This window comes from Dipodomys spectabilis, unplaced genomic scaffold (assembly GCF_019054845.1).
Source record: "Dipodomys spectabilis isolate Male_0828 unplaced genomic scaffold, ASM1905484v1 ptg000069l, whole genome shotgun sequence".
NCBI lineage: Eukaryota > Metazoa > Chordata > Mammalia > Rodentia > Heteromyidae > Dipodomys > Dipodomys spectabilis.
This window is the reverse complement of record NW_024870746.1, coordinates 19,671,969-19,697,597: the sequence shown is the minus strand read 5'-3', so window position 1 is coordinate 19,697,597 and position 25,629 is coordinate 19,671,969. Positions and strand designations below refer to the sequence as shown.

The window sequence follows — 25,629 nt, the reverse complement described above, 5'->3', positions numbered from 1 at the left end:
GAGACACATCTCCAATTAACAAGGCTGGAAGCATGGCTCAAGTGGTAAAGTACTATCCGAACAAGCAAAGCTGAACAAGCCTGAGGCCTTGAATTCAAGTCCTGGTATCAGAAATTTAAAAAGAAACTCAAAAAGTATTAAGAAATGGGGGCAATATACATAATGCAACAACTTAGGGAAACTTTTAGAATCTTTTAGAATGTCTTTTAGAATGTTAATACTTTTAGAATCTTTTCTGCTGTCATACAGTTTATAGCCTTTGTTGATATTGTTCCACAAGAGTTGTGTTTCCCCACCCTACTAACAATGTGGCATAAGAACTCTGCCAATGCTAGCCTTGAGCTGAAGAGCTGAGGGACAGCGCCCAGGCCCAGAGTTCAGGCCCCACGACTGGACCCCCCCCCAAAAAAAAAAAGAACTCTGCCAAGCCAATAAAACCTTTTCAAAATCATCATTATAGTGATCATGTTATATTCCACAGAACAGATGTTTAATAATTACTTATTCATTCTCCCTCTGATCATTTATAACTAATACTGTGACAAATTTCAATGCCTGGACTTCAGATTATTTCCTTTTGGTAAATATTACTTGCAATAGACTAATAAATCCATTTATTAACATTTTGAAGGGCTTAATAATGTCATTAATTAAATTTATTGCCTAGTAAAAGCAAACAAAAGTTAGAAAGCTTTTACAGAAAAAACTGATTAAGTGAAAAACATGCATCATTACTATGATAGTTTTTTCCAACAATTTATTTCTGTATTTCTTTTAACCTAGCAATTCCACTTCTAGGCAACTGTGCCACAGAAAGAGTTTCACAACACATAGATATTTCTAGGAATGTTTAATTTGCAGTGGGATATGTCCCGAGTAAAGATATGTGGGCAGGAAAAACACCTTTGACTTTACACATTTCTGTATTATTTGAACAAATTATTTTAAGCACAGACTGCTTTCGTAAATAAAAATCACCAGAACTTAACAGTTTTATCCCCTTGAGTATTATTTCTATTTGATAAAAATTATATTTCAAAACCAATTACATCATCTGGAACTCCAGAAAAACCTTCAATTCCTACAAGGTTTGAAATGCTAAAAGCCATCATACCTAATTGTTTCGCATCTCCTCCTGCTGGACTTCCATTCTCCTGTCGTGCTACCAGTGCATTCAGAATAATTTGTGTGGCCCCAAACCTTGGCAAAGTGACGTGTGTAAGAAATGGCAAGTTGTTTTTCTTTGCAAATGCCTGACTCGTTTCTCGCCTCTTCCTGAGGAAGCCCCCTTCGGGAAACAAAACAATCCATTTTCGATTTCTGTTCCTGTAGTTATGTTCTAGGTGCTTCTTGAGAAGAAGCAGTTGCTGGTCACGATGAGATTTTCCCTAGAAGGTACACACATACAGTAAGGACAGGTAAGCTGAAAGATTAAGTAGAAATAATAGTTTCTAAAATCCAATCATAGGAAAGAATAGTGACTGCCCCCCTCTTCCACTTCTCTTTGTTACTCCGGGGCTAAAATGAGAGACATTATTAGTGCTTCAATAAATCTTTGTTTCTGAAAGGAAAGCAATTTGCTCATTCACCAACTCAGTGATGGAATGCCTACTATTTGAGAAGCATAGTCAAATTTTAGAGTCAGAGGAATCAGCAGGAAGCCCTTGGGCAGTTGACGACCTTGGGAAGGTAGTAAATCTAGGGTATAAATTCAGTTGATGACATGCACTAGGAAAAAAAGAGGGTCTAGGTGGTCAGGCAAGCCGCTGCAAGATGACCATGAGCAAGATGCTGCTACTGTGAGAAAGTATGAAGATGAGAGGCAGAATACTCCAGTGACAAGAACAAAAACAAGATGAAGGCCCAGAGGTGCGAACATACTTGACATGTTCAAAGAACAGTACCAAGGCCAATGAGGCTGAAGAGATGCACAGGGTAGTCAGTGGGAGAAGATGACAAAGCAGAGGGAAGTAGAGGCCAAATAAAAATGGACCTGTCAGAAGACGTTTTAGATGTGAAACCTCTACAGAGTTTTGAACCAGAAAGTATCCGAGTCTTGTTTATTCTTACATGCATAAGCTAAAATCTCATTTGCACTGCAGTCAAAATCTGTGACAAAAAGCCCATAGGCTTTGCAAGAGAGAGAGTGGCCTGCAGTGGTTGACACAAGGTTCAACTATAGTGTATTCATGAGAAGTGGGTACACTCAGGCAGAACTCTGAAAGCAAAGCTAACAGGACATTCTGAGGGGTCAGATTTTTGTTGTGAGGAAAAGAGTAGGAAGAGGCTGAAGATTAAATATAGCAACCCAGAAAAATGTAGAGGAAGGCCCCAAATCTAAACTGAATATCATAAAAGTTCTTCCTTTCAGTATAATCACTTGCTAATAATTTCTAGACAAGGCAATTCTAAAACCTTCTTAAGCCAGGTGTCAGTGGCTTATGCCTGTAATCCTTGCTACTCAGGAGGCTGAGACTTGAGGATCGCGGTTCAAAGCCAGCCTGGGAAGGAAAAGTCTGTAAGACTCTTATCTCCAATAAACCACCAGAAAACTGGAAGTGGCGCTGTGGCTCAAGTGGTAGAGAGCTCGCCTTAAGCTGAAGAGCTGAGGGACAGCACCCAGGCCAGAGTTCAAGCCCCAAGACCACTAAATAAACAAACAAACAAACAAACAAAACCTTCTTAAAACAATTAGTGCACGTTCAGTCTTTAGTATCCCAAATATAAAACAACAAAGATATTTTATTAGCTGGTTAGGTGGCTTACTGAATTGAACTCATAACTTTTAAGTTACCAAGACAAAATACTTTTGTTTTTACGATTCTTGGAGGGCTTATAAAAAATGACCTATTAGCAAAGTCCTAAGAGATTAAAAGAAGTTTTCTATTCCAATAGCTTATTATAGAATTAATTCCTTAATTAATTTGTATTGAGGACTAAACACTAAACTACATTCCCAGCCCTACTTTCTTACTTTTTGTTTGAGAGAGAGAGAGAGAGTGTGTGTGTGTGTGTGTGTCCTGAGCTTAAATTCAGGGATACTCTGGGTATTATCCCTGAGCTTTTTTGCTCAAAGTTGATGCGTTGCCACTTGAGCCACAGCTCTACTCTTGGCTTTTTTGTGGATAACTGGAAATAGACTTAGTGACTTTCCTGCCCAGACTGGCTTTGAACCATAATATTCAGACCTCAGCCTCCTGAGTAGCTGGGATAACAGGTATGAGCACTGGCACCAAGTCTGTTTTAGATTTGTATAATTAATCTATTAGAGGAAAAATGTTGGTCTTCAGAGAAAGGAAAAATGTTGGTCTTCAAAGATGAATTTGTAGCTCTGTCAGATATACTTATGTATTTTTTTATGTATGTAAAACTTTACATTGTAATTAAGGAAAGTATTATGAAATATGTAATTTTTCATTTTTAGCACCTCTACTGATAATTTAGCCTTTTCTAGACTCTTGAGAGTTATCACAGAATCAACTGTTATAGTATACTACAAAATAAATACTTTCTCAGATCTCCTGATATGAGGAGCTTAACCTCCACCTGACTTCCCCAAGTTGCTAAGCTTTGTAATGGTCGGTTCTGCTGTCTACAAAAGTAAGCAGTATGTAAAAAACAAAAATATGCTCTGTATATGAAACTATGTGAAAAAGGAAAATGTGTTCCTTGGAAGTTTTTACTCACTTCTAGCTAATTTCTAGTTTGTAGTTTTTAGAAGAGGCTTTATTCAATGCACTAGTTATTTACGAAGTACTCATTGTACAAGATAGTAAATACATAAACACCAAATAAGTGTTGCATGACCATGCAGAGAAACTCTTCACATGTCATTGCTTTCCTCTTGGGAGAAAATAAAGGGTGTGATACTAGCAGCATGTGTAGGAAATACTATAATGCAGAACTGACAGGCTAAGAAGTTATGCTAATTTTCCTACACTAAACTATTCCTCATGGTTGGGACCCTTCTTAATTCCCCATTATCCATTAAATCCATACTTACATTCTTTAGAATTCATGCTAAATATCATTTTCTGTAAAGTTTTTCTGGGTTCACAGAAATCTGATATACTTACTTTTCCTAGTATGAATTTCCAAAACATTTTCTAATGAGCTTCCTACTGGTGGTTAATATATCTTCTGTATTATATGATAAGGCTTTGTAAATAAAAAATAATGATAATATAATAACAGTGGTAATCCTGACAAAATGATAATGAAGTAGCAAGCACGATTCTTTCTGAGTGCTTCATTTGATTCCCCATAGCAGGTGTCTGCGGGAGAATTCCTATCTCCCCCAAAATGAAACTTTGGCCATTTAAGTAATGTGTACAATTCATATAGCTAAGAAGCTGAAGAGCAGGAAATGTCACAGGTGCTTGGCAAGTGCATTATAAGGTTCTTACTAGTTTTTTGTTGTTGTTGTTGTTTTTTGCGGGGGTAGTCCTGGGGTTTGAACTCAGGGCCTGGGCACTGTCCCTGAGCTTCTTTTGCTCATGGCTAGCACTCTACCACTTGAGCCACAGAGCCACTTCCAGGTTTTCTATTTATGTGGTACTGAATCGAACCCAGGGCTTCATGCATACTTGGTAAGCACTCTACCACTAAGCCACATTCCCAGCCCATGGAGCTTATTACTTATACACCCTTAAATTCATGTTGGAATAAATGCTTAGGAGACAAAGATCTAAAGGAAGAGCTCCCCAATCTACCAGAACTGGTTCTTCTGTCTTGTTACACCTCATTTCAAAATCAGTAATCAGTTTGACCAGGCTATCACTAAAGATAAAAATGCTAATCACTTACTTGTCTTATAAAGAAGTCTCCATGAATTAGAGAAACAATTCCAAAGTTTGTATACTTAAAAATATGATCCATCAGCCACATCATTTGAGCAACAACCTAAAATATTTAAAAAACAAAAGATAATTAAGTGTTGGACAAAGAAGCTTGACTTTGGTCTAATCCATGTCGTTAAGTTTTAAATACAACTATCCAGACATATATATATATATATATATATATATATATTTTTTTTTTTTTTTTGCTGGTCCTACAGCTTGAAGTTTGGGCCTAGGCACAGTGTCTGAGCTTCTTTTGCTCAAGGCTACCTCTCTACCACTTAGCACAGTTTTACTTCTAGCTTTTTCTGAGATTATTGGAGATAAGAGTCTCACAGATTTTCCTGCCTGTGCTGGCTTTGAACTACTATCCTCAGATCTCAGCCTCCTGAGTAACTAGGATTACAGGTGTGAGTCACCAGTGCCTAGTTCAGACATATTCTTAATGACTAAATATGTTAAATCTAATAAACATACATATCACTATACAACAAGCGAAGATAAATTAACCTCTTAACTATAGACTTAAGATTTCAAATTTATTCTACCTAAACAAAGTTTATTACAATTCTTATAATTTACAAAATTATATTGAATTGATATGAATAAATGGTTAAAGTTAACAAAAGAAGGTTATACGTTTAATTAATAAACACTAAAACGTTATAAAATGTAAGTGCACCTTAACGGATAAGAGATGAAAAGTTACTGTTCAAAATAAGAAAACATTTATAAAATAATTTAATAGGATGATTCATACATTCTATTATGTTATGAGAAAGTTATTAGTGTGTGGAAAATCATACTTATTGCTGACATATATAAAATGTCTCAGGCCTTACACACATTGCATTGCTGACAAGATTCTCTTTGTGAGAGCAGACTTCCTTTCAAGCAAATTTAAAAATTAAAAGTATAAACAGGATCTAATTAATGAACTGGTTAACTATCATTTCCTGCTGAGGAAATAGCATTCCTTGTTATAAGCCTTAAAGTAAAAGCTATAACTTCATTGAAGAATACAATGAGCGGGGAGGCCAAAATAGAATTTATTGCATTTGACAATGAAGTTGTTCCTGAAGTCTCTGGAATTTAAAATGCTGTGGAATATTTTTAAACTATTCTACAAATTAGCAATAACCTTCTCTTTGTAAATGAACTTATGGAGTAATCAATGAATCCAAATAAGCATTCCCACTTGCAAATATAACCTAACATTGCTCTATGCGTATTAAGAAGGAAGTAGAGATTATAATGCTTTTGCCCTTATATTTCTCAATTTCTATGTTATGAAATAAGATTTAAAAAATTCTAGGTTTAAAATTATTTAGTAATTTCAGGGTATTATCAAAACTGATTGGTAATTCCAGGTGCTGGTGGCTCACACCTGTAATCCTAGTTATTCAGGAGGCTGACATCTCAGGATTGCAGATTGAAGCCAGCCCAAGCAGTACAGTCTGTGAAACTCTTATCTCCAATAACTAACAAAAAAAGCTGGAAGGGGCTGGGAAGGTGGCTAGGTGGTAGAGCGCTTGCCTTGCATGCATGAGGCCCTGGGTTCTGTTCCTCAGCACCACATAAGCAAAAAGAAAAAAGCCGAATGTGGCACTGTGGCTCAAGTGGTAGAGTGCTAGCCTTGAGCTGAAGAGCTGAAGGACAGCGCCCAGGCCCAGAGTTCAGGTCCCACGACTGGACCCCCCCCCCCCCAAAAAAAAAGCTGGAAGTGGAGCTGTGGCTGAAGCAATAGAGCACTAGCCTTAAGCAAAAAAATTCAGGGATAGGGGCTGGGAAGGTGGCTCAGTTGTACAGCGCTTGCCTTGCATGCTCAAGGCCCTGGGTTCGATTCCTCAGCACCACATAAGCAAAAAGAAAAGAGCCAGAAATGGAGCTGTGGCTCAAGTGGTAGAGCACTAGCCTTGAGCTGAAGAGCTGAGGGACAATGCCCAGGCCCAGAGTTCAGGCCCACGACCGGACCAAAAAAAAAAAAAATTCAGGGATAGTGCCCAGGCCCTGAGTTCAATCTCCAGACACACACACACACACACACACACACACACACACACACACACACACTCACACACCTGTATCACCTAACCTGAAAGTAAAAACAAAATTACTTAGGATATGAAAATGAACCACAAATAAATTAGAAACTTTCTATGTAATCAAACCAACCAACCTTCCACTTGTCAATATGACCTATGAATTTCAGATTACCTAATATTCTGGTTAGTACAGTTATCATCTGAGTCAGAATACAATTAGGCATATTTATACTGTTCATTTCAGTTATTCTTTGAGAGTCAAAAACCACTTAAGAACACTGTATGATCTCAGAGCAATTATGGTTAAGTATAATTTTCCTATCAGTGTGAATAAAAATGTCAATTGGGGAAATCTCTTCTATAGAAAGCCAAATAAAGTAGTTTGTACAATTTTTTTTTTTTGGTTCTACAAAATTTTAACAGCAGGCTAGGAATGTGGCTTAGTGGTAGAGTGCTTGCCTAGCATGCATGAAGCCCTGGGTTCAATTCCTAAGTACTACCTAAACAGAAAAAGCCGGAAGTAGCACTGTGGCTCAAGTGGTAGACTGCTAGCCTTGAGCAAAAGAAGCTCAGGGACAGTGCCCAGGTCCTGAGCACTATATCTGGCAAAAAAAAAAGAAGCATGAATTTAAAGGACAAGCAGTAAGTATTAGCATAAGTGCAAATATATCTACATAGTAACACAATTATAATAATTCAATAATCTGACTGTAAGAGGGATCATGTTTATTTCCTATCCCAGCAAACTTATACTTGCTTTTCAGATAAGCAACAAAAACAAATTCTGCAGAGTCAAACATACTTTCTTTTGGTCTCACCTTATTTTCTGACTATTCTCTTCTCCCCTGGTAAACCAAAATCACCAGACCTAAAAAAACCCCACACTTATTTTTGCCTCCATGATTTTGCCAATATTATTCACTAAAGTTAACAACCCTTGCCTCACTACTCTAAATTCTACTCATCTTTCAAGGGCAAGTTTATATCTCCTCCCCTCCACAAGGTTTTCTATATCCACCAGGTAATGGTTAGCTCACTCTGTTAAAGCCCTTCCATTTTGCAACTAAGTATTGCTTATGACACTGTCTCTCCACCTCTTATGGAACTGCTGTCTCTTTGAGGGAAGGATTGTGCCTTTATACTTCTTATTGTCATTGGCTATGAACATTAAACTTAACTAGCATCTAGTGTTTTGTTTACTTACAATTAGGCCAAATACTGACTCCACTGATTTTAAACACTATTCATTCATTTAGTTTCTATAAGCCTAATTTCTTTAATTCTCAAGTAATAGTTCTTTCTTTTTTGGGGGGGGGAATCCAGTTGTGGGCCTGAACTCTGGGCCTGGGCTCTGTCCCTCAGCTTTTCAGCTCAAGGCTAGAGCTCTACCACTTGAGTACTTCCGGCTTTTTTTTTTTTTTTTTGCTTATGTGGTGCTGAGGAATCAAACCCAGGGCCTCTTGCATGCAAGGCAAGCGCTCTACCACTGAGCCACCTTCCCAGCCCACGGTAATAGTTCTTTCTAATGATGAAGATTGAACTTTTTTTTTTTTTTTGTGGATCATGGGGCTTGAACTCTGGGCCTGGGTGCTGTCCCTCAGTTCTTCACTCAATGCTAGTACTCTACCATTTGAGCCACAGCGCCTCTTCCTAAACTTAAGCCTGTCTTTGACTTTGTAAATTTAATCCAAAATAAAAATAACCTTAACTTCTCCTGGCTAAGATCCCATGCTAATATAATATCCTCATTACTTTTACTCTCTTGCCTTAAGCAATTTTTTGATTGTATTTCTATCACTTCCCCTCCAGACAGCACTTAGACTATATTAACTTTTCTCCATTTTCATTTCCTATTTTTAAGTAGTTTTATTGAGATGTAATTCACACCATCCCATTTGTTTACCTTTTTAAGTTCCTCGATCACTGTTCTAGAGTGACTTCAAATTACATACTTTTTTCTTTTTAATATTTTCTGAAGTTTTGGGGAAACTACACATGCCAAATCTAAGTCTATGTGTCAAACAACAGTGACACACTGCCTTCAGGATGGCTTACCAGTCCCTTGTCCTGTAGGCACATCATCAGTGTGCATACATCTCCTGTGGCCTGATGGTTTACCAACATCACTGCTTCATCTTTTGCAATTGCTTTAATATCTTCTCCCCATTCCATCACTGTAAAACAAAAAGTTTCAAACTGTTAAAGTTTTTAAATAACTGAAAACCTCCTATTAGGAAAAAAATGGTATACACTAATGAGGATACCTCTAGAATGCTAGTGGGAGCCAATAGCTCATGCCTATAATCCTAGCTACTTAGGAGTCTGAGATCTGAGGATCGCAGTTGAAAGCCAACCTGGGCAGGAAGACTCTTATTTTATTAATTACAAAAAAAGTGGCTCAAGTGTAAAGTGCTAGCCTTGAACGAAAGCAGCTCAGGGATAGTGCCCAAGCATTGAGTTCAAGCCCCAGGAGCAACACACACACACACACACACACACACACACACACACACACACACACACACAAATTAGAATATTAATAGAACATTTTATAGTGACTCAAATATCCACTGAAGCATAAAATGGCCAGTATCTTTAATATAGAAATTATCTTTCCTGGAAATTATCCTATAAAATACAAATAGGATTACTCAAATAGGAAAAATATAGATAGGTATGTAGGATATTCGTTACAAGTTAAATGTTTACCCATAGGGGAATAAACAACAAAATGATAATGTAAAGGAAGAGGATAAATCCATTAATAACCTTCCAAACTATACAAACTTTATTACCAACTGTGATATTATGAGATATATTATATATATTATATATATATACACACACATAGGTATTGTCTAAGGTTCCTAGCTCCTAAATGCTTCCCCAAGGCAGGCCATAGGAACTTGAATTTCTTTTTCTTGTGGTAGTCATAGGTCATCCAAACTCTAATCTTCCCTGTCTTTCTCTGATCTTTCTTGTCTAATATAATAAGACAGCATATAGAAAGAATCCAGACCCATATCTCTAGGAAGGAATGTAGTAAGGAAGGAATGCTGAATAGACAGTTCTTCCTGGGTTTCTCCTTCCATTTATTAGTGTTTATTATTTGATATGTAATGAAGTTTCCATAAAATCCTAAAGGACAGAGTTTAAGGAGCTGATTACGTGGAGGTTCCTAGCAATCAGGACTCCAGAGAAGGCAGAGAAGCTCTATGATCCTTTCCTTGTACCTTGCCCTGTGTACCTACTGATCTGTATCTTTGGAATATGTTTCCCTGGGTTCCATGGGTTCTGTGAGCCACTTGAGCAGATTAACTGAACCTGAGGAAAAGGTTGTAGAACCCTCATTTTTTATTTTATTTTATTTTTGTCAGTCGTGGGGCTTGAACTCTGAGCTTGGGTGCTGTCCCTGCGATCTTCAGCTCAACGAGAGGGCTCTACCACTCGAGCCACAACATCACTTCTGGTTTTCTAGTGGTTTATTGGAGATAAGAGTCTCATGGACTTTCCTGCCCGGGCTGGCTTTGAACCGAGATCCTCAGATCTCAGCCTCCTGAGTAGCTAGGATTATAGGCGTGAACCACCGGCACCCGGCTGGAACCCTCATTATAGTTAGCTGTTGAGAAACACAAACAACTTGGAATTGGTGACGGGTATCTAAAGATGTGGTGAGGGCAGTTGTGCCAATTGATCCCTTAACTTGTGGAGGCTGATACTATTTCTAGGTGGATGACGTTTAAAATGACTTGGATTAGAGGATGCCCAATTGGTGTGCTCTGTTGCACTGACTGCTTGCATGGCAGAAGATGGGGAAGGACCCCCTACCCATTTGGCATCACAAGTAATCAGTACAGCATTGGTGGCTCACATTTGTTATCTTATCTACTCAGGAGGCTGAAATCTGAGGATTGAGGTTCAAACCCAGCCTTGGTAGCAGTCTGTGAGACTCTTATCTCTAATTAACCAGCCAAAAGCTGGAAATGGAGCTGTGCCTCATGTGGTAGAGTGCTAGTTTTGAGTGAAAAAAGCCAAGTGAGAGCACCAGGCCTTGAGTTCAAGCCATAGTGCCAGCACACACAAAAATGGTGATCAGTGTTGAGAGTATAGTAGGAGAAACTAAACTTGGTTTGTTTTATTTTTATGTGGTTCTGGGGGTCAAAGTCAAGGCCTTTCATATGCTAGGCAAACACTTCATTCCTGATCTAAACCCCAGCCTTTGGGCTTGGGTTTTTTTTTTTTTTTTCACTGTATATCTGGACCACTATATCTTTAGAGACAAATCATAAGATAGTATATACACAGAGTATTCCATCTTTTTAAAGAAGGAATAAAATTTGTTATTCAATGCATTGAGGGAATAAATGTCATACAATTCATACCAATTATTAGGATATGGTTACCATACCCTTTGATATCTACTGTGTAAGAAAGTAGACATTACAAAAACATGCATTTCACCTTAATATTTAAAAAACGAATACGAAAGTTAAATTTGTCTAAAATCTGCAGATAAAAGTATTGTACAAAACCTATATGTATGTTCCATGACTACCTCACTCATCTATCAGGAAAGAAGTCAATCCTGATGTGTTGGCAGTGCTGGATACACAGTGATAAGAGGCCCAGAGTCCCTACTTCACAGTCCTCAGCCTCTTCTTCCTCATCACCCCTGGATCTCCTCATAACATGATAGGGTTGTTCATAAGAGTTGATTTAAGAAAAGGGCCCTGCTGATAATTTTCTTTCTGTTGAAGCCCATTTAAGCAAGGCTTCTATCCCTTTTAATGATCTTAGTGATCTGTGAAGTAATTTTCAGCAGGACTGAAAATATATCAAAGTATGGTACATACCACAAGAAGTGAGGTAATACCATCATTCTAGCAGATGCTGTATTAGTTTATGGTGCCCATGAAAAATGTTTTATTTAAAAAATTTTAAATGAGGGGCTGGGAAGGGGGCTGAGTGGTAAAGCGCTTGCCTTGCATGCATGAGGCCCTGGGTTCAATTCCTTAGCACCACATAAGCAAAAAGAAAAATAAATAAATAAATAAAAAATAAAAAATTTTAAATGAAAAACAAAAACAAATTTAATAAAAGCCAGGCACTGCTGGCTCACATCTTTAATCCCAGAAACTCAGAAGACTAAGATCTGAAGATCTTGGTTCAAAGCCAGCCTGAGCAAGAAAGTCTATGAGACTCCAATTAAGCAGCAAAAAGCCAGATGTGGAGCTGTGGCTCCAGTGGCAGAATTCCAGCCTTGAGTGGGAAAAGCTAAGGGACAGTGTCCAGCGCCTGAATTCAAGCCCCAGTAATGAAGAAAGAAAGAGAAAGAAGGAAGGAAGGAAGGAAGGAAGGAAGGAAAAGAGAGAAGAGAGGGAAGGAGGGAGATACAATGCAATCCCTAGGAACAGAGCTGGAGAACCTGGCCTCTTGCAAATTTCAGTAGCATAGATTTTTTTTCAGAACCCCCTAGCATAGATTTTTTTCAGCACCCCCTCCTTCGCCAGCTTTCCAACTCAGTTCAGCTGACAAGCTCACTTTCCTGAAACACATTTAAATAACTGATACATTGCTGGAGGACATTGAAAGTGGTACTTTTTTTTAAAGTCAATATGTCACTACATTTCAAAAGAAATTCACAAAACATTTTACCCAGCAATTCCACATTCTAGGGATTCATCCTACAGATACACTCGCTCATGTGCAAAATGACATGTATGCAAGACTATTTACTGCAACATTGTTTTCCAGAGCCTTTGCATCTTCATGAAAACAACTACAAAGGGAGACCAGTTCAAAGTAAAACAAAAAACAACACCCCCCCAAAAAAAACACATAAACATGGTTGCCAGGGGGACAGTGGTGTTTAAGGAGTAGTTACCCCTCCTTACTTGCAGTGAACTGGTTCTAGGAGTCCTTGAGGATACCTAAGTCTGTAGATACTCCAGTCCCTTACAAAGAGACACAGCACTTACCTATAACCTATGCATATCCTCCAGAATACTTTACATCATCTCTAGATTAGACTACTTCATACAATGCAAATGCTATATAAATAATCGTTATACTACATAGGTTAGGAAATTAATGACAAGAAAAAAGCCTGTGCAAGTTTCATTCAGAGGCAATTTTTTTTCACATATTTTCAATTTGCAGTTGGTCAAGTCCATCATGTAGAACCCATAGATATGGAAGACCAAATGAATCAGGTTTTAGTCTTGAGAAATGAAAACTTTGGGAGACTGATTGCACAACAACATGAATACACTTAACACCAAAGTATTTGGGGGGAGGGGCACAACTGAGGTTAGAATCAGGACCTAGACAGCCTCTCTATCCCTTGAATCATGTCCCCATCCCCCAACAGCCACCTTTATCCATCCTATTTACATTTCCAATGTAGTTGGGATAACAAGCATGCACCATCGTTTTCAACTTTATATTGATTGAGAGGGGTTCTTGCAGACTTTTCACCTGGGTGGTCTCAAACTTCAATCCTCCCAATCTTAGCCTCACAAGTAGCTAGTATTATTATTCAACATTAATTTTCTACTAAATGTAATTTTTCTTTTAAAATATATTTCGTGGCTGTCAGAAAATTAAATGGCTAACAAAAATAAAAACCATGGAAAAGAAAGAACAGTTTATTTTATATATAAAGTACCTATGTTCCTCAGCTCTCCCAGGACCAATAAATATAGTAAAGCTAATATCTTAATGAATGATAGGATTATTGTTATGTTAAAGAATAGAAGCTATGGATAGCAGCCAATTCTTAAATTGTACTTGATTAGAGGAACAAAAATATAACACTCAGTTCTGGGAATTCATTCTAAAAGAGTACTAGGTCAGGTGTACTATTTCCAAGGGGAATGAAGGGTAACAGAATAATAGCTGAAAGAAAGGTCTTCTATCTTATTAAATTCTCTCTCTCTTTCACACCACCTCCCACATAATCCTAAAAGTTATAGATTATAATTGATCAGGACAATTTACATTTCAGACAGAAATAAAAATAGTAACTCATCAAAAATTTTTTTAACAATTGTGTTAGCTGGGCACATTAGCCAGGTGTGGTGGCTCATACCTGTAATCCTAGCTACTCGGGAGGCTGAGATCTGAAGATCGACGTTCAAAGTCAGTTCAGGCAGAAAGTCCCAGTAATCTCCAATTAACCACTCAAAAACTGTAAGTGGCACTGTGGCTGAACTGGTAGAGTGCTAGCCTTGAGTACAAGAGGCTCAGAGACAGTGCCCAGGCCCTGAGTTCAAGTCCCACAACCAAAAACAATTGTATTAATCATAACATATATTAATATATTAATATGTAGCCAATAATAAGCTCTCTTTTTAGCTGTGCACAGTGGCTCATACCTGTAATCTCGGCTACTTTGGAGGATCAGGAAGACCACAGTTCAAGTCTAGTAAGGACAAAACACTGGCAAGACCCCATCTCTGTGTCTGTCATTCCAGCTACATGGAAGGCCATAGGTAAAAGGATCATACTCTGAGTCCACACTGACAAAAAGTGAGACCCCATATGAAAAATTACCTAAAAGCAAAAAGGGCTGAGGACATGGAGCAAGTCATATAGCACCTGCCTAGCGTATGCAAGGCCCTGAACTCAAGGCCAGAATTATCCCCCACAAATAAGCTCAAAAAGAATTATGCCCACCTGCTTATTTCACAAACTATTTTCACCATTCTGTCTGTACTTTAGTCTTCTCATTTATGAAACATTACTAATTTCATTAATGCTATTCATTCATATTGTAAATATGAATGAAATATAGCATAGTACTATAGAGATACTGGAGTAATAGAACAGTAAAGTCACTTTTATAATTGCTATCATCTAGAAGCCATATGCCTCTGTGTCATGCCAACATGGATGGTAACAATTTAAGAACCAAAATATACCCATGAATGAATCTTTGAAAGCTCAAGAACTATGGCTATTAGTCATCCAGGTATTAGGAAGAGTGCACAAAATATCAAATGTACAGATAGTGTTATCCCCATTTTACACATGAGGAAAATGAGACACAGTTAGGAAGCAGAGGAAGTAGGATTAAAACCATTGTATCATACCTAAGTTGTACATGAGGACATCAGGGAACAGGCATTGGTATGCCAAGTCCTATAGTCCTCAACAAATAAGCTTGATGGGTGGTAGCAGTTAGAGAGGCAGAAGAGGGATGAAGTCAAACATCAGGTAGTTTTGAATGACAACTGAAAAATAACTAAGCGTAAAGAGACAATAGGTAGCTAAGGAAAAAGCAACATTAGGGCTAGGAAGGTGGCTCAGTGGTAGAGCACTTGCCTTGCATACATGAGGCCCTGGGTTCGATTCCTTAGCACCACATAAGCAAAAAGAAAAAAGCCGAATGTGGCGCTGTGGCTCAAGTGGCAGGGTGCTAGCCTTGAGCTGAAGAGCTGAGGGACAGCGTCCAGGCCCAGAGTTCAGGCCCATGACCGGGCCCCCCCTCCCCCCCCCAAAAAAAAGAAAAAGCAACATTGTCTTTGAGTCCAGCAGGACGTAGATTAAATTTAATATGTTTAATGTAGAAATGGCTCTTGTCCCTAATCTTCTCTAGTGAACCATTTGTTCATCTAGTTATCTCAAGACAACACTTAAAATTCCCTTCGGTGTCTTCCTTTCCTTAATCTTCCACAATTAGTTCACCTCTAAATCTTATAAACTGACACCTAAAAACAATCTTGCCTTTCCAGTGTCTCCTCTTTTTTCCAATTGCCATTCTAGCCCAACCCATCAATAACTATCATCTAGAATTCCGCAGTAACCTAATAACTAGTCTTCTTGCTTCTACTCTGGCCACCTAAAGAAATATTCACAATTCCAATTTCAAAATCAGAGTTAAAAAATAATCACAATCATTGATGACAAGCATGACCTAAAGAAAATTAGCAAAATAAAATAGAATTTTAAAAAATAATAATAAGCAGGGCATCAGTGGTTCATGCCTGTAATCCTAGTTACTCAGGAAGCTGAGATATGAGGATCGTGGTTCAAGGCCAGCCCAGGCAGGAAAGTTTGTGAGACTCTTATCTCCAGTGAACCACCAGAAAACTGGAAGTGGCACAGTGGCTCAAGTGGTAGAGTGCTAGCCTAGAGCTGAAATGCTGAGGGACAGCACCCAGGCCTAGAGTTCAAGACCCACAACCGCCATAAATAAATAAATATATAAATACAATTAAAAAAAATAGTAATACAGTCAAGTGCCAGTGGTTCACGCCTGTACTCCTAGCTACTCAGGAGGCTGAGATCTGAGGGGCACAGTTTGAAGCCAGCTTGAGCAGGAAAAATCTGTGAAATAATTAACTAACAAAAAGCTAGGAATTGGAGCTGTGACTTAAGCAACGCTTGAGGAAAAAAAAACAAAGCTCCAGGACAGTGCCTACCTAGGCCTTGAGTTCAAGCTCCAGGACTGGTATATGTGGGGGAGAAGAGGGTCACAAACTGATAATTAGCTCAACTGGAACTGAGATTTGCTTTAAGACTTGTACTGTTCTCAAAAGAGGATCTATTGTCATGTGTGGAAGAACAATTCTTCCTCTGTCATTCGTATTACAAAACTTCTAGTACTAATATAAATTAGGTCAATATAAGCCTGAGAGAGGTAAATAACAAACAGGCATCTTACTAGAAACAAAGATCCTCTCTCTTTCTTTCACACACACATACTATTCAGCTCTCAGGCAACTAAGAGTTTGGAAGTCTTTTCTAGAACATCTGAGTAACTCAAGAAAGACCTATACATTAACAATAAAATGTTCCAAGCACATCATCCTACAATGAGGCTCAGTGTCAATAAGTCTCGGCCACTTGCATGTCTACCGATCAATTTTTTAGTTTACTTGTAAAAAAAAATATTTTTAAAGATAGTTGAAAGGGAGCCTCTCTAAAATATTTCACTTTGGTATATTGACTACTCTGAGCTGAAGGGAGCTTAAAAATAGTAGATGAGGGAAGGGTTATGTTCCCTGTATCTGTCTAAAAGCAAAGCATAAATTCTCCATGAGATGTCCTCTAGGTATCAAGAATAATCTTTTCCAGTCAACATGGAGATGAGTCTGTATAAATAAATCTTACTAAAATAATCTTTATTTTCCAATAGTTTTCCCCATATACTCTCTCACATACCCAAATATTTACTGCTCCTAGGAACCCAAATCCCTTTTTCATTGTCTAGTTACTTCTCCATGATCTACTGCTCTTTGATAATACGGTATGTAAGAGGCTGAATCTAAATATTTCTTTGGAATTTTTAGTTCTTTTCTATGAAGTCCCCAATCCCACATAGATATATTAACATAAAATAAATATATATATGCTTTTCTAATGCCAATCTTGTTGTTTGTTTGGGCAGAATCCAAGTTTGAACTCAGGGTCTTATGTTAATAATTTCAACCACATTTCTAGCCTTTTTTACTTTTAGCTATTTTTCTGAATATGGTCTCACATTTTTGCTTGGTGCTGGCCTTATACCATGATCCTCCTACCTAGGCCTCCTACATAGCTGAAATAACAGCTATATATCATGGCCCTGGAGTAATATTTGTGTGTGGAGGTGAGTTCTGGGGCTTGAACTCAGGGCCTGGGAGCTGTCTCTGAGCTACTTTGCTAAAAGCTAGCACTCTACCACTTGAGCTACACCTCTACTTTCAGTTTCTCTAGTGATTAAATTGGAGATAAGAGTCTCATGGTGCTGGCTTTGAACTGCATCCTCAAACCTCATCCTCCTGAATAGCCAGGATTACAAGCATGAGCCACTGGTGCCCAGCTCATAAACTAATATTTTTGCTTTGCTGGATGAATTCACAGGTCTGTTCTATAAAACCTAAGAGAGCAGCTTTTCCTTCTTTATGTAGTCATACACTATCAGATGTCTGAAAAAACAAGTCCCTCATGTGAAAGGGATCAAAAGCAAACAGAAAAATGAAAAACCTGAGGGAAACAGAGATAACACATGAAAATGGAAACTTGAAAAGGACCAGCATTAATACCCATGTCACGGGGCTGGGGATCTGGCTTAGTGGTATAGATCCTAGCATGATCAAAGCTTTGTGTTCAGTATCTCACCAAAAGCAATCTACACTGAAGTAAAAGATGAGATGAGATGACAATCTTGAGACATGAACAATGTGCTTTTAAAAAGAAAAGGAACCTGTTGGAAATTAATAAGATAGAAAATAGTAAGCCTCAATAGAAGGATGGAGAGCTAAAAGTTGGGAAAACCTCCTAAACAGTAGATCAAAAGACAAGATGAAAATGAGAGAAAAGATGTGAACAAAGTGCAATATTCAAAGAATAGGAGTTCCAGAAAAAAGAAAGAGAAAAAGAAATCCAAGGAATAATAGAAACTTTAGGCTCAATGTCTTCAACGGAACATGTGCTACTCTTTGAATGTGTCTCCCAAAGCTCATGTATTGAAATCTTCTTCCTTAATGCAATAAAGTTGAGAAATGAGGCCTAATGAGAAGTCATAAGGACTTTGCCCTCAGAAATGGACTGAGGTCATTATCTTGGGACTGTGTTATTTATCTCAAGGGTGGATTGTTATAAAATTAGTTTAGCTTCCACTAGTTATTTTATTTTTGCCTTCCCTCACTCTTCTGCCTTCTGCCATGGGCTATTCTATGAAAAAGCATTCCTCATGTATCTGCATATCTTGGGACTTCCCAGCTTCAACAACTGAGAGCCAAATAAATGTCTACTGTTTATAAATTATTCACTCTGTGGTATTTTGTTAAAAGCAGCAAAAAATGCCCTAAAACAACATCTGAGAAGGATTTCCATATTGAGAGGAAGTAGACTAACTTTCAAATTTTTCAATAGCTATAGAAAGCTAAAAGATGGTAGCATTTCAATCTTCAAAATCCCAAAGAAAAATTAGTTCCAACCTAGAATTCTCTACCCACTCAAAGCTATCAGCTGTGAGGCTAGAAAAAATATTTTCCAGTATGCAATGTATTTTTAAAACTAACCTTTTTTTCTTAAGAAGATAGTGGATGATGTCCTTCACTAAAATGAAGAAATAAAGGGAAAAAAATCCATGACACAAAAAATTGAGATTGTAACCCAAAAGAGAGACCAAAGGAATTCCCAGTATATTAGAGAACAAAGATAATAAGCTTTAGTGGATAACAGAAAAGCAAGTTCCTCAGTGTGATGATCATTTTTCTACCTCAAACTTCTGTTTTTCTATCTCAAACTATTAACTACTGTTAACACAATACTTTAGTGGTGTTTCTCCCTAAGGCTGCAAGCAAAGCAAGGATTACCATCGCTCTTATTTAACATTGTACCAAAAGTTCTAACCAGGTTAATGATGTAATAAAAAGAGGCAAAAGGCATACTGGCTGTAAAGGAAGATGAAACAAACAAACAAAACCTCTTACAGAGACTGAAGCACAGTTTCTGTATGCAGGACTAGAAATCCATGAAGTAAATCTTTTTAACAATTAACAGTTTAACAGAATGAGTATTAGAAAGCCGAAACAAGTTTGAATGGGGGAAGCCCAGCAGGAGGGGAGTGGATGAATGAAAAAGGGAATGAGACAAATAAAATCAGAATATTTAAACTACATGTATGATATAGGAAGTGAGAAATGTGAAATGAGTCTGGGGGGACAAGGCAGTCAGAATGGGCAGTCAGAATGGGGGTGATGGATGGAAAGGGTGACTAACCAAGAAGCACTGGACACATAAATGGACATGTTAAATTGTAGCCTCTTGTACAACAAGTTGAGGTATTTTGTTTTTTTTTTTTAATTTTCACAAGCTTGTTGTTCTAACTACTCAGGAAGCTGAGATCTGAGGATCATGGTTCAAAGCCAGCCTGGGCAGGAAAGTCCTTGAGTCTCTTATCTCCAATAAACTGCCACCCCTCCACCACAGAGAGAGGGGGGAGGGAGGAAAAGTTGGGGGAAAGCCTGGAGCAAGAACTCAGGGACAGTGCCCAGGCTCTGAGTTCAAGCCCCAGGATTGGCAACAAAAAACAAAAATAAAAAACAACAACAATAAAACCCTTCACAGAGATCCTTATGAGTAAAGTTAGCAAAGTGGCAGTATAAAAGATCAACTCAAAAATATCATTTCTTGGGGCTGGGAAGGTGGCTCAGTGGTAGAGCGCTTGCCTTGCATGCCTGAGGCCCTGGGTTCGATTCCTCAGCACCACATAAGCAAAAAAAAAGAAAAAAGCCGGAAGTGGTGCTGTGGCTCAAAGTGGTAGAGTGCTAGCCTTGAGCTGAAGAGCTGAGAGACAGCGCCCAGGCCCAGAGTTGAGGCCCCATGACCGGACCCCCCCCCAAAAAAAATCATTTCTTTATAATAGGAATGAACAACAGGAATCTGAAATATTTTTTAGACCTCATGAAAGCTCCCCCCAAATAAAAAATGTAGCCCTAAATCTAAAATACATAGAATCTATATATTAAAAACTTGGTAGTTTTAAAACATTGATGAAAGAAACTGAGTCTAAACAAAGAGACATATAATGTTCATGGACTAATATAATATTACAAAGATGATAATGTAAAGTGTTATATTCTGTAAACAATAGCAATCAAAATACCAGTAAGAATTTTTACAGATAAGTGACTGCTAAAATTTATACAGAAAGACAAATAAAGTAGAATGCCAAAATAACTAAAAATTTTTAAGAATTTAATTTTTCTTTAAAATATTACATTTAATATATAAAATATTATATAAAGTGTATTTATTATATGTAACAATTGTATATAAGTACATATATATCAGCACCTTCTCATGAGAACTTCAAAAAATTCAGCTGGGCGCTGGTGACTCACTCCTATAATCCTAGCAATTCAGGAGCTGCGATCTGAGGATTGCAGTTCAAAGCCAGCCCGGGCAGGAAAGTCACTGAGACTCTTATCTCCAATAAAACTGGAAGTGGAGCTATGGTTCAAGTGGTAGAGCGCTAGCCTTGAGCTGAAGAGCTCAGGGACAGTGCCCAGGTCCTGAGTTCAAGCCCTACATCTGACCCCACCCCTCCCCCCCCAAAAAAATTGAGAAAAGTGATATCAAGTAGGGCTGAGGATGTGAAGTAATGGGGCTTTCTAGGCATTACTGGTGAAAAGCATAAACCTATAACAACCTCACAAGGGATATGGATCTGAAATACAGAAAGAATTCTCAAAACTTTGTAGTAGGAAAGCAAAATAATCAATTAAAAAATGAACAAGAAACTTTGACATCTCACCAAGAAGGGTACAATATAGAGATAGCAAAAAGTCATCTGGAAAGATGTTTAACATCATTAGCAACCAAGAAAATAAAAACTAATACCACAATAAGCTACATTAATAGGTTTTCTCAAACTTAAGAAGAAAAAAAGCAAAATTTCATTTACCTGTAAAGTGACCAGCTATAGTGAAATAAGGGATTACAATATAAATCAAAGGTCATGTAATTCTATCCTGTTGGGAAAACATTGGGTAATGAAATTAAGTATAACCTACTTTGGATTCTTAAAAAGATATATTAGAAAAAACAAAAAATGCTAAGTTCTTCTAATAATAAATAATTACACCTAATTTTCAGGTAATAAGTATGTAAGTATCTCTTTTATGCTACCACAGCTATTTCCTATCAGGCAATAATAAGGCTTTTGATCTTAAAGAAATGTAGAACTGGAAAAGAATTTAAATAGATTTTCATCCAAACTCTTTACAGGTATTTTCAACAAATACAAGCAACATAATACTATGGCTGCTTCTTGCTTGACTGAATAGTTGCAGAGAAAAGCACACAGATGGCAAGTATAATTAATTTGCACCACCTCCTGCTCACTATCCCCCAAAGCTGATATATTCATTCATTCAACTAGGTTTATTCTCTGCTCAGAGACAAGGGGCTCAATCATTGTGGGGAAATATAAAAGTATATTGGAATTCCACCATGAAGTAGGAAAGTCAACTATATGAGCTTAGCAAAAAGAAAAAAAAAAGATAAAGTGGGTGAATAAAAGAGTGGGCAGAAGTAAAAAGAAAAAGGCACAGACAATCATGTTGATGCATACATGCAATTGTGCCTGCCTTTTCACGCAACAGATGTGTGCCCTGCGGTAGGCACAAGGCTGGAATCGTGAATCTGTTGTACCCTGTCACCTGCAGCTCTGGTGTACCCAGCATCATGCCAGCATCTCATTGACGTGTGATTTTAGTTTTTAAAGATATGTTTCCCTCCATATACAACAAAAGCCAGCTTTTAAAATATGATCCCTGTTCTCAAGGAGTTTGCTCATTGATTGGGAGTAAAAGACAAACTGGGGAAGAACAAAATAACATGTACCGCAGGAGGAAGAAATCCTTTTGAGCAGAATGAAACATGAAGGGAAAAGAAAGATAGCAAAGCCATGGATAATACTGCTGGGCAGAGAACTCTGGAATAAATAGCCAGCATTTGTAAAGATGAAATACAGTTTGTCTGTAGATAAAAGTTCGGCTCATAGATTTTTGTTTTTTTTTTTTTTTGGGGGGGGGGGAGGTCCGGTTGTGGGGCCTGAACTCTGGGCCTGGGCGCTGTCACTCAGCTCTTCAGCTCAAGGCTAGTGCTCTACCACTTGAGCCACAGCGCCACTTCCCGCTTTTTTCTTTTTGCTTATGTGGTGCTGAGGAATCGAACCCAGGGCCTCTTGCATGCAAGGCAAGCGCTCTACCATTCAGCCACCTTCCCAGCCCTGGCTCATAGATTTTTGAAAGTCATATAATAGAATATAAAAATTTTAAGTCACCATGCAAGTGACAACTTGTTTAAAATCAAAGCACAGATCTCACCCAAGGAGGGTGGCTACTACCTAGTTCCAGTCTCACATTCATATTTGACATCAAAGTTTATGGACTCAAACTACCATGTCCTCAATTCCTTAAGAATACAGTTATGAGTCGCATAAGGATGTCTTGATCAATGAAGAGCTGCATACACACAGGTATTATATAGCCCAGATATATAACTGAATTTTGTGTAAATACATTATACGATGTTTATACAGGACAAAATTGTCTAACAATAAATTTCTCAAAATATCTCTATCACTAAGCAACCCATAATTATAACTGGATATCCAAGAATCTTTATGAAAGTTAAGGAAAGAGTAAATTAACCATGGAGGAAGGTTCCTGAGCCAGGAAGAAGGAAAGAAATCCAAAGTAACTAGCTCTTGAAAGAAGGAACACTCTTACTATGGCAAATAGAATAAAGGAGAAGAGTTCCCAGAGATATGGCTGAAGAGGCAGGTTTGGGAAGCCAGCTTATTAAAGTACCAGAATTCTCAATATTATTTTAAAAACAACAGAAAACCAACAGATACTGATACCAAAACTGATACTATAAAGGAAGAAATGAAGGTCCTGAGGATGAAGGAGCATACTGGTCTGCTACATGGAAGTAGTTTTTTAAATAAAAATGGTGGATAAAGTTGAAGAAGCCCATAAAGTTAAAGAGCAGAAAGCAGAATATGAGTATTTGGGTCAGCCAAATTCCCACTAATTTCTGAAGCAAAGAAATTTTCAGTTGGGGTTAATGTAGCTTCTGGTTTGAGGCTTGGCTATATTCCCTAAATTTGAAATCTAAGAAAGGAAAAGAGAGTCTGAACACAATGACTGGCTGAGAAACTAACTGTGCTACATATTAGCAAAGTTTTCTTACTTGGAAAAGCATTCATTCATAACTTCAATTTCAACAATAGCCCCCAGAGATATATAAGCTAGGACTAGGAATTAGCCTTATTTAAAATTAAGGATCAGACATGATACTCATGTAAGGTAATACTCCCAACTAACCATAAATCTGACAATGATGGAAGACTTGCTAGCAACTGAAACCAAAGCAAAGATTTCCCCCACTTAATGTGAGTACTAAAGTGAAGTGTGCTATGTTCTTGTGGCAGATTGGGCTTCTGAGTAAAGAAGTTCATTCAAAGACCAGCTGTATCTCTTGTGGCTCTATCACCGCCATTGAGCAAGTTACTTAACAGATACTTATATAGTAGCATTGAGGTGACCTCCTCTCAAGACTATTTATTTTTGAAGGTTTTTTTTTTTTTGGGGGGGGGTCCGGTCATGGGGCCTGAACTCTGGGCCTGGGCGCTGTCCCTCAGCTCTTCAGCTCAAGGCTAGCACTCTACCACTTGAGCCACAGCGCCACTTCCGGCTTTTTTCTTTTTGCTTATGGGGTGCTGAGGAATCGAACCCAGGGCCTCATGCATGCAAGGCAAGCGCTCTACCATTCAGCCAACTTCCCAGCACCTGTTTATTTATTTTTTATATTATCTTTATGTAATTGTACAAAGGGGTTTCAATTCAGCATGTCAGTTTATTAATATAATCCATGTTGATCCATGTTACCCCTTCCATCTTTCTCCTTGATCTCTCCCAACCCTACAAATTCCAAGTTAACTATTTCTATTTTCACATAATCACATTGAATATTACAAGTGTATTTAACCATCCCCTCTCCATCTGTCGTCTGCCTCTTCTAGATTTCCCTTCCCCTCCTGAAAACACATATTTAAGTTTCCTGGTATTCATTTTGTTACATTGTAAGTTGTTTAAGGAATCTGGAATCTGCCTCTTCATGTATCATACTTTAGTCAATTTGCTTGTGCATATGAATTTGATCCTATATATGTTTTCATATATGTGTATAATTTAGATCTAACTTCAGGACTGATTTTAATATTAAATAAGAACCCACGTGTAAATACTTGTTAAAAGGCCTAGCACACTAAGTCCCAGCTAGTGAGTTTCTCTTCTCTTTGGAAGTATTACCAGTTTACCTATTGTTTGCATGAAAGTTACTTGTCCAACTGTAGAATGGAATGTAAGGCTTTTCTTTTAAAAAAATAAGTACTGGGGCTAGGAAGGTGGCTCGGTGGTAGAGTGCATGCCTTGCATGCACGAGGCCCTGGGTTCAATTCCTCAACACCACATAAGCAGAAAAATCCAGAAGTTGTGCTATGGCTCAAGTGGTAGAGCACTAGCCTTGAGCTAAAGAGCTTAGGGACAGAGCCCAGTCCCAGAGTTCAGGCCCCATGACAGACAAAAATAAACAAATAAATAGATAGATAGATAAATAAATAAATAAATAAAAAATAAGTTATCAAAGGACTGATAATTCTTTGTTTCTTTTTCTTTTTTCTTTTTTTGGTTGGTCATGGAGTTTGAACTCTGGGCCTGGGCACTGTCCCTCAACTCTTCAGCTCAAGATGAGCGCTCTATCATTTGGGCCACAGAGCCACTTCCAGTTTTCTGGTGGTAAATTGGAGATAAAAGGCTCATGGACTTTCCTGCCCAGGATGGCTTTGAACCATGATCCTCAGACGCAGTCTCCTAGTAACTAGGATTATAGGCATGAGCCACCCATGCGGATTGATAATTCTTAAAGGAAGCAAGGAAATTAACTGAAATAGAAAACTGCAAATTGAATGTCACAAGAGAAAAACATTTCAAGATTGATATTAATAGGATGAAGACTACAAGAACAAGACACCAAGACAAGAGAAAATTAAGGAGGTAACATAGAATATACAGTAGATGTATGCTTCCCTTTTTGAACAAGGAGTACAAACCTAGAACCCATGGGGTTCATGGATAAACTTCAAAGACTTTTGACTCTTGCAAATGTTGGTGAAATTGTGAGCATGTGCAAAAGTTCTGCAGGAAGATTCTTGCCCCCAAGATATCCATGTCAAA

General features: G+C 38.0%; 1 protein-coding gene across 1 annotated transcript in view; it reads right to left on the bottom strand.

The window, feature by feature from the left end:
- Lpgat1 (lysophosphatidylglycerol acyltransferase 1) overlaps nt 1–25,629 on the bottom strand; it is a 76,975-nt gene that overhangs the window by 28,559 nt on the left and 22,787 nt on the right. The window contains exons 3-5 of the mRNA XM_042681496.1: nt 8,942–9,060; nt 4,807–4,902; nt 1,115–1,388 (exon numbers count right to left, since the gene is read on the bottom strand). Coding sequence (XP_042537430.1) covers nt 1,115–1,388; nt 4,807–4,902; nt 8,942–9,060 — 489 coding nt within the window. The remainder of the gene's footprint in view (nt 1–1,114; nt 1,389–4,806; nt 4,903–8,941; nt 9,061–25,629) is intronic.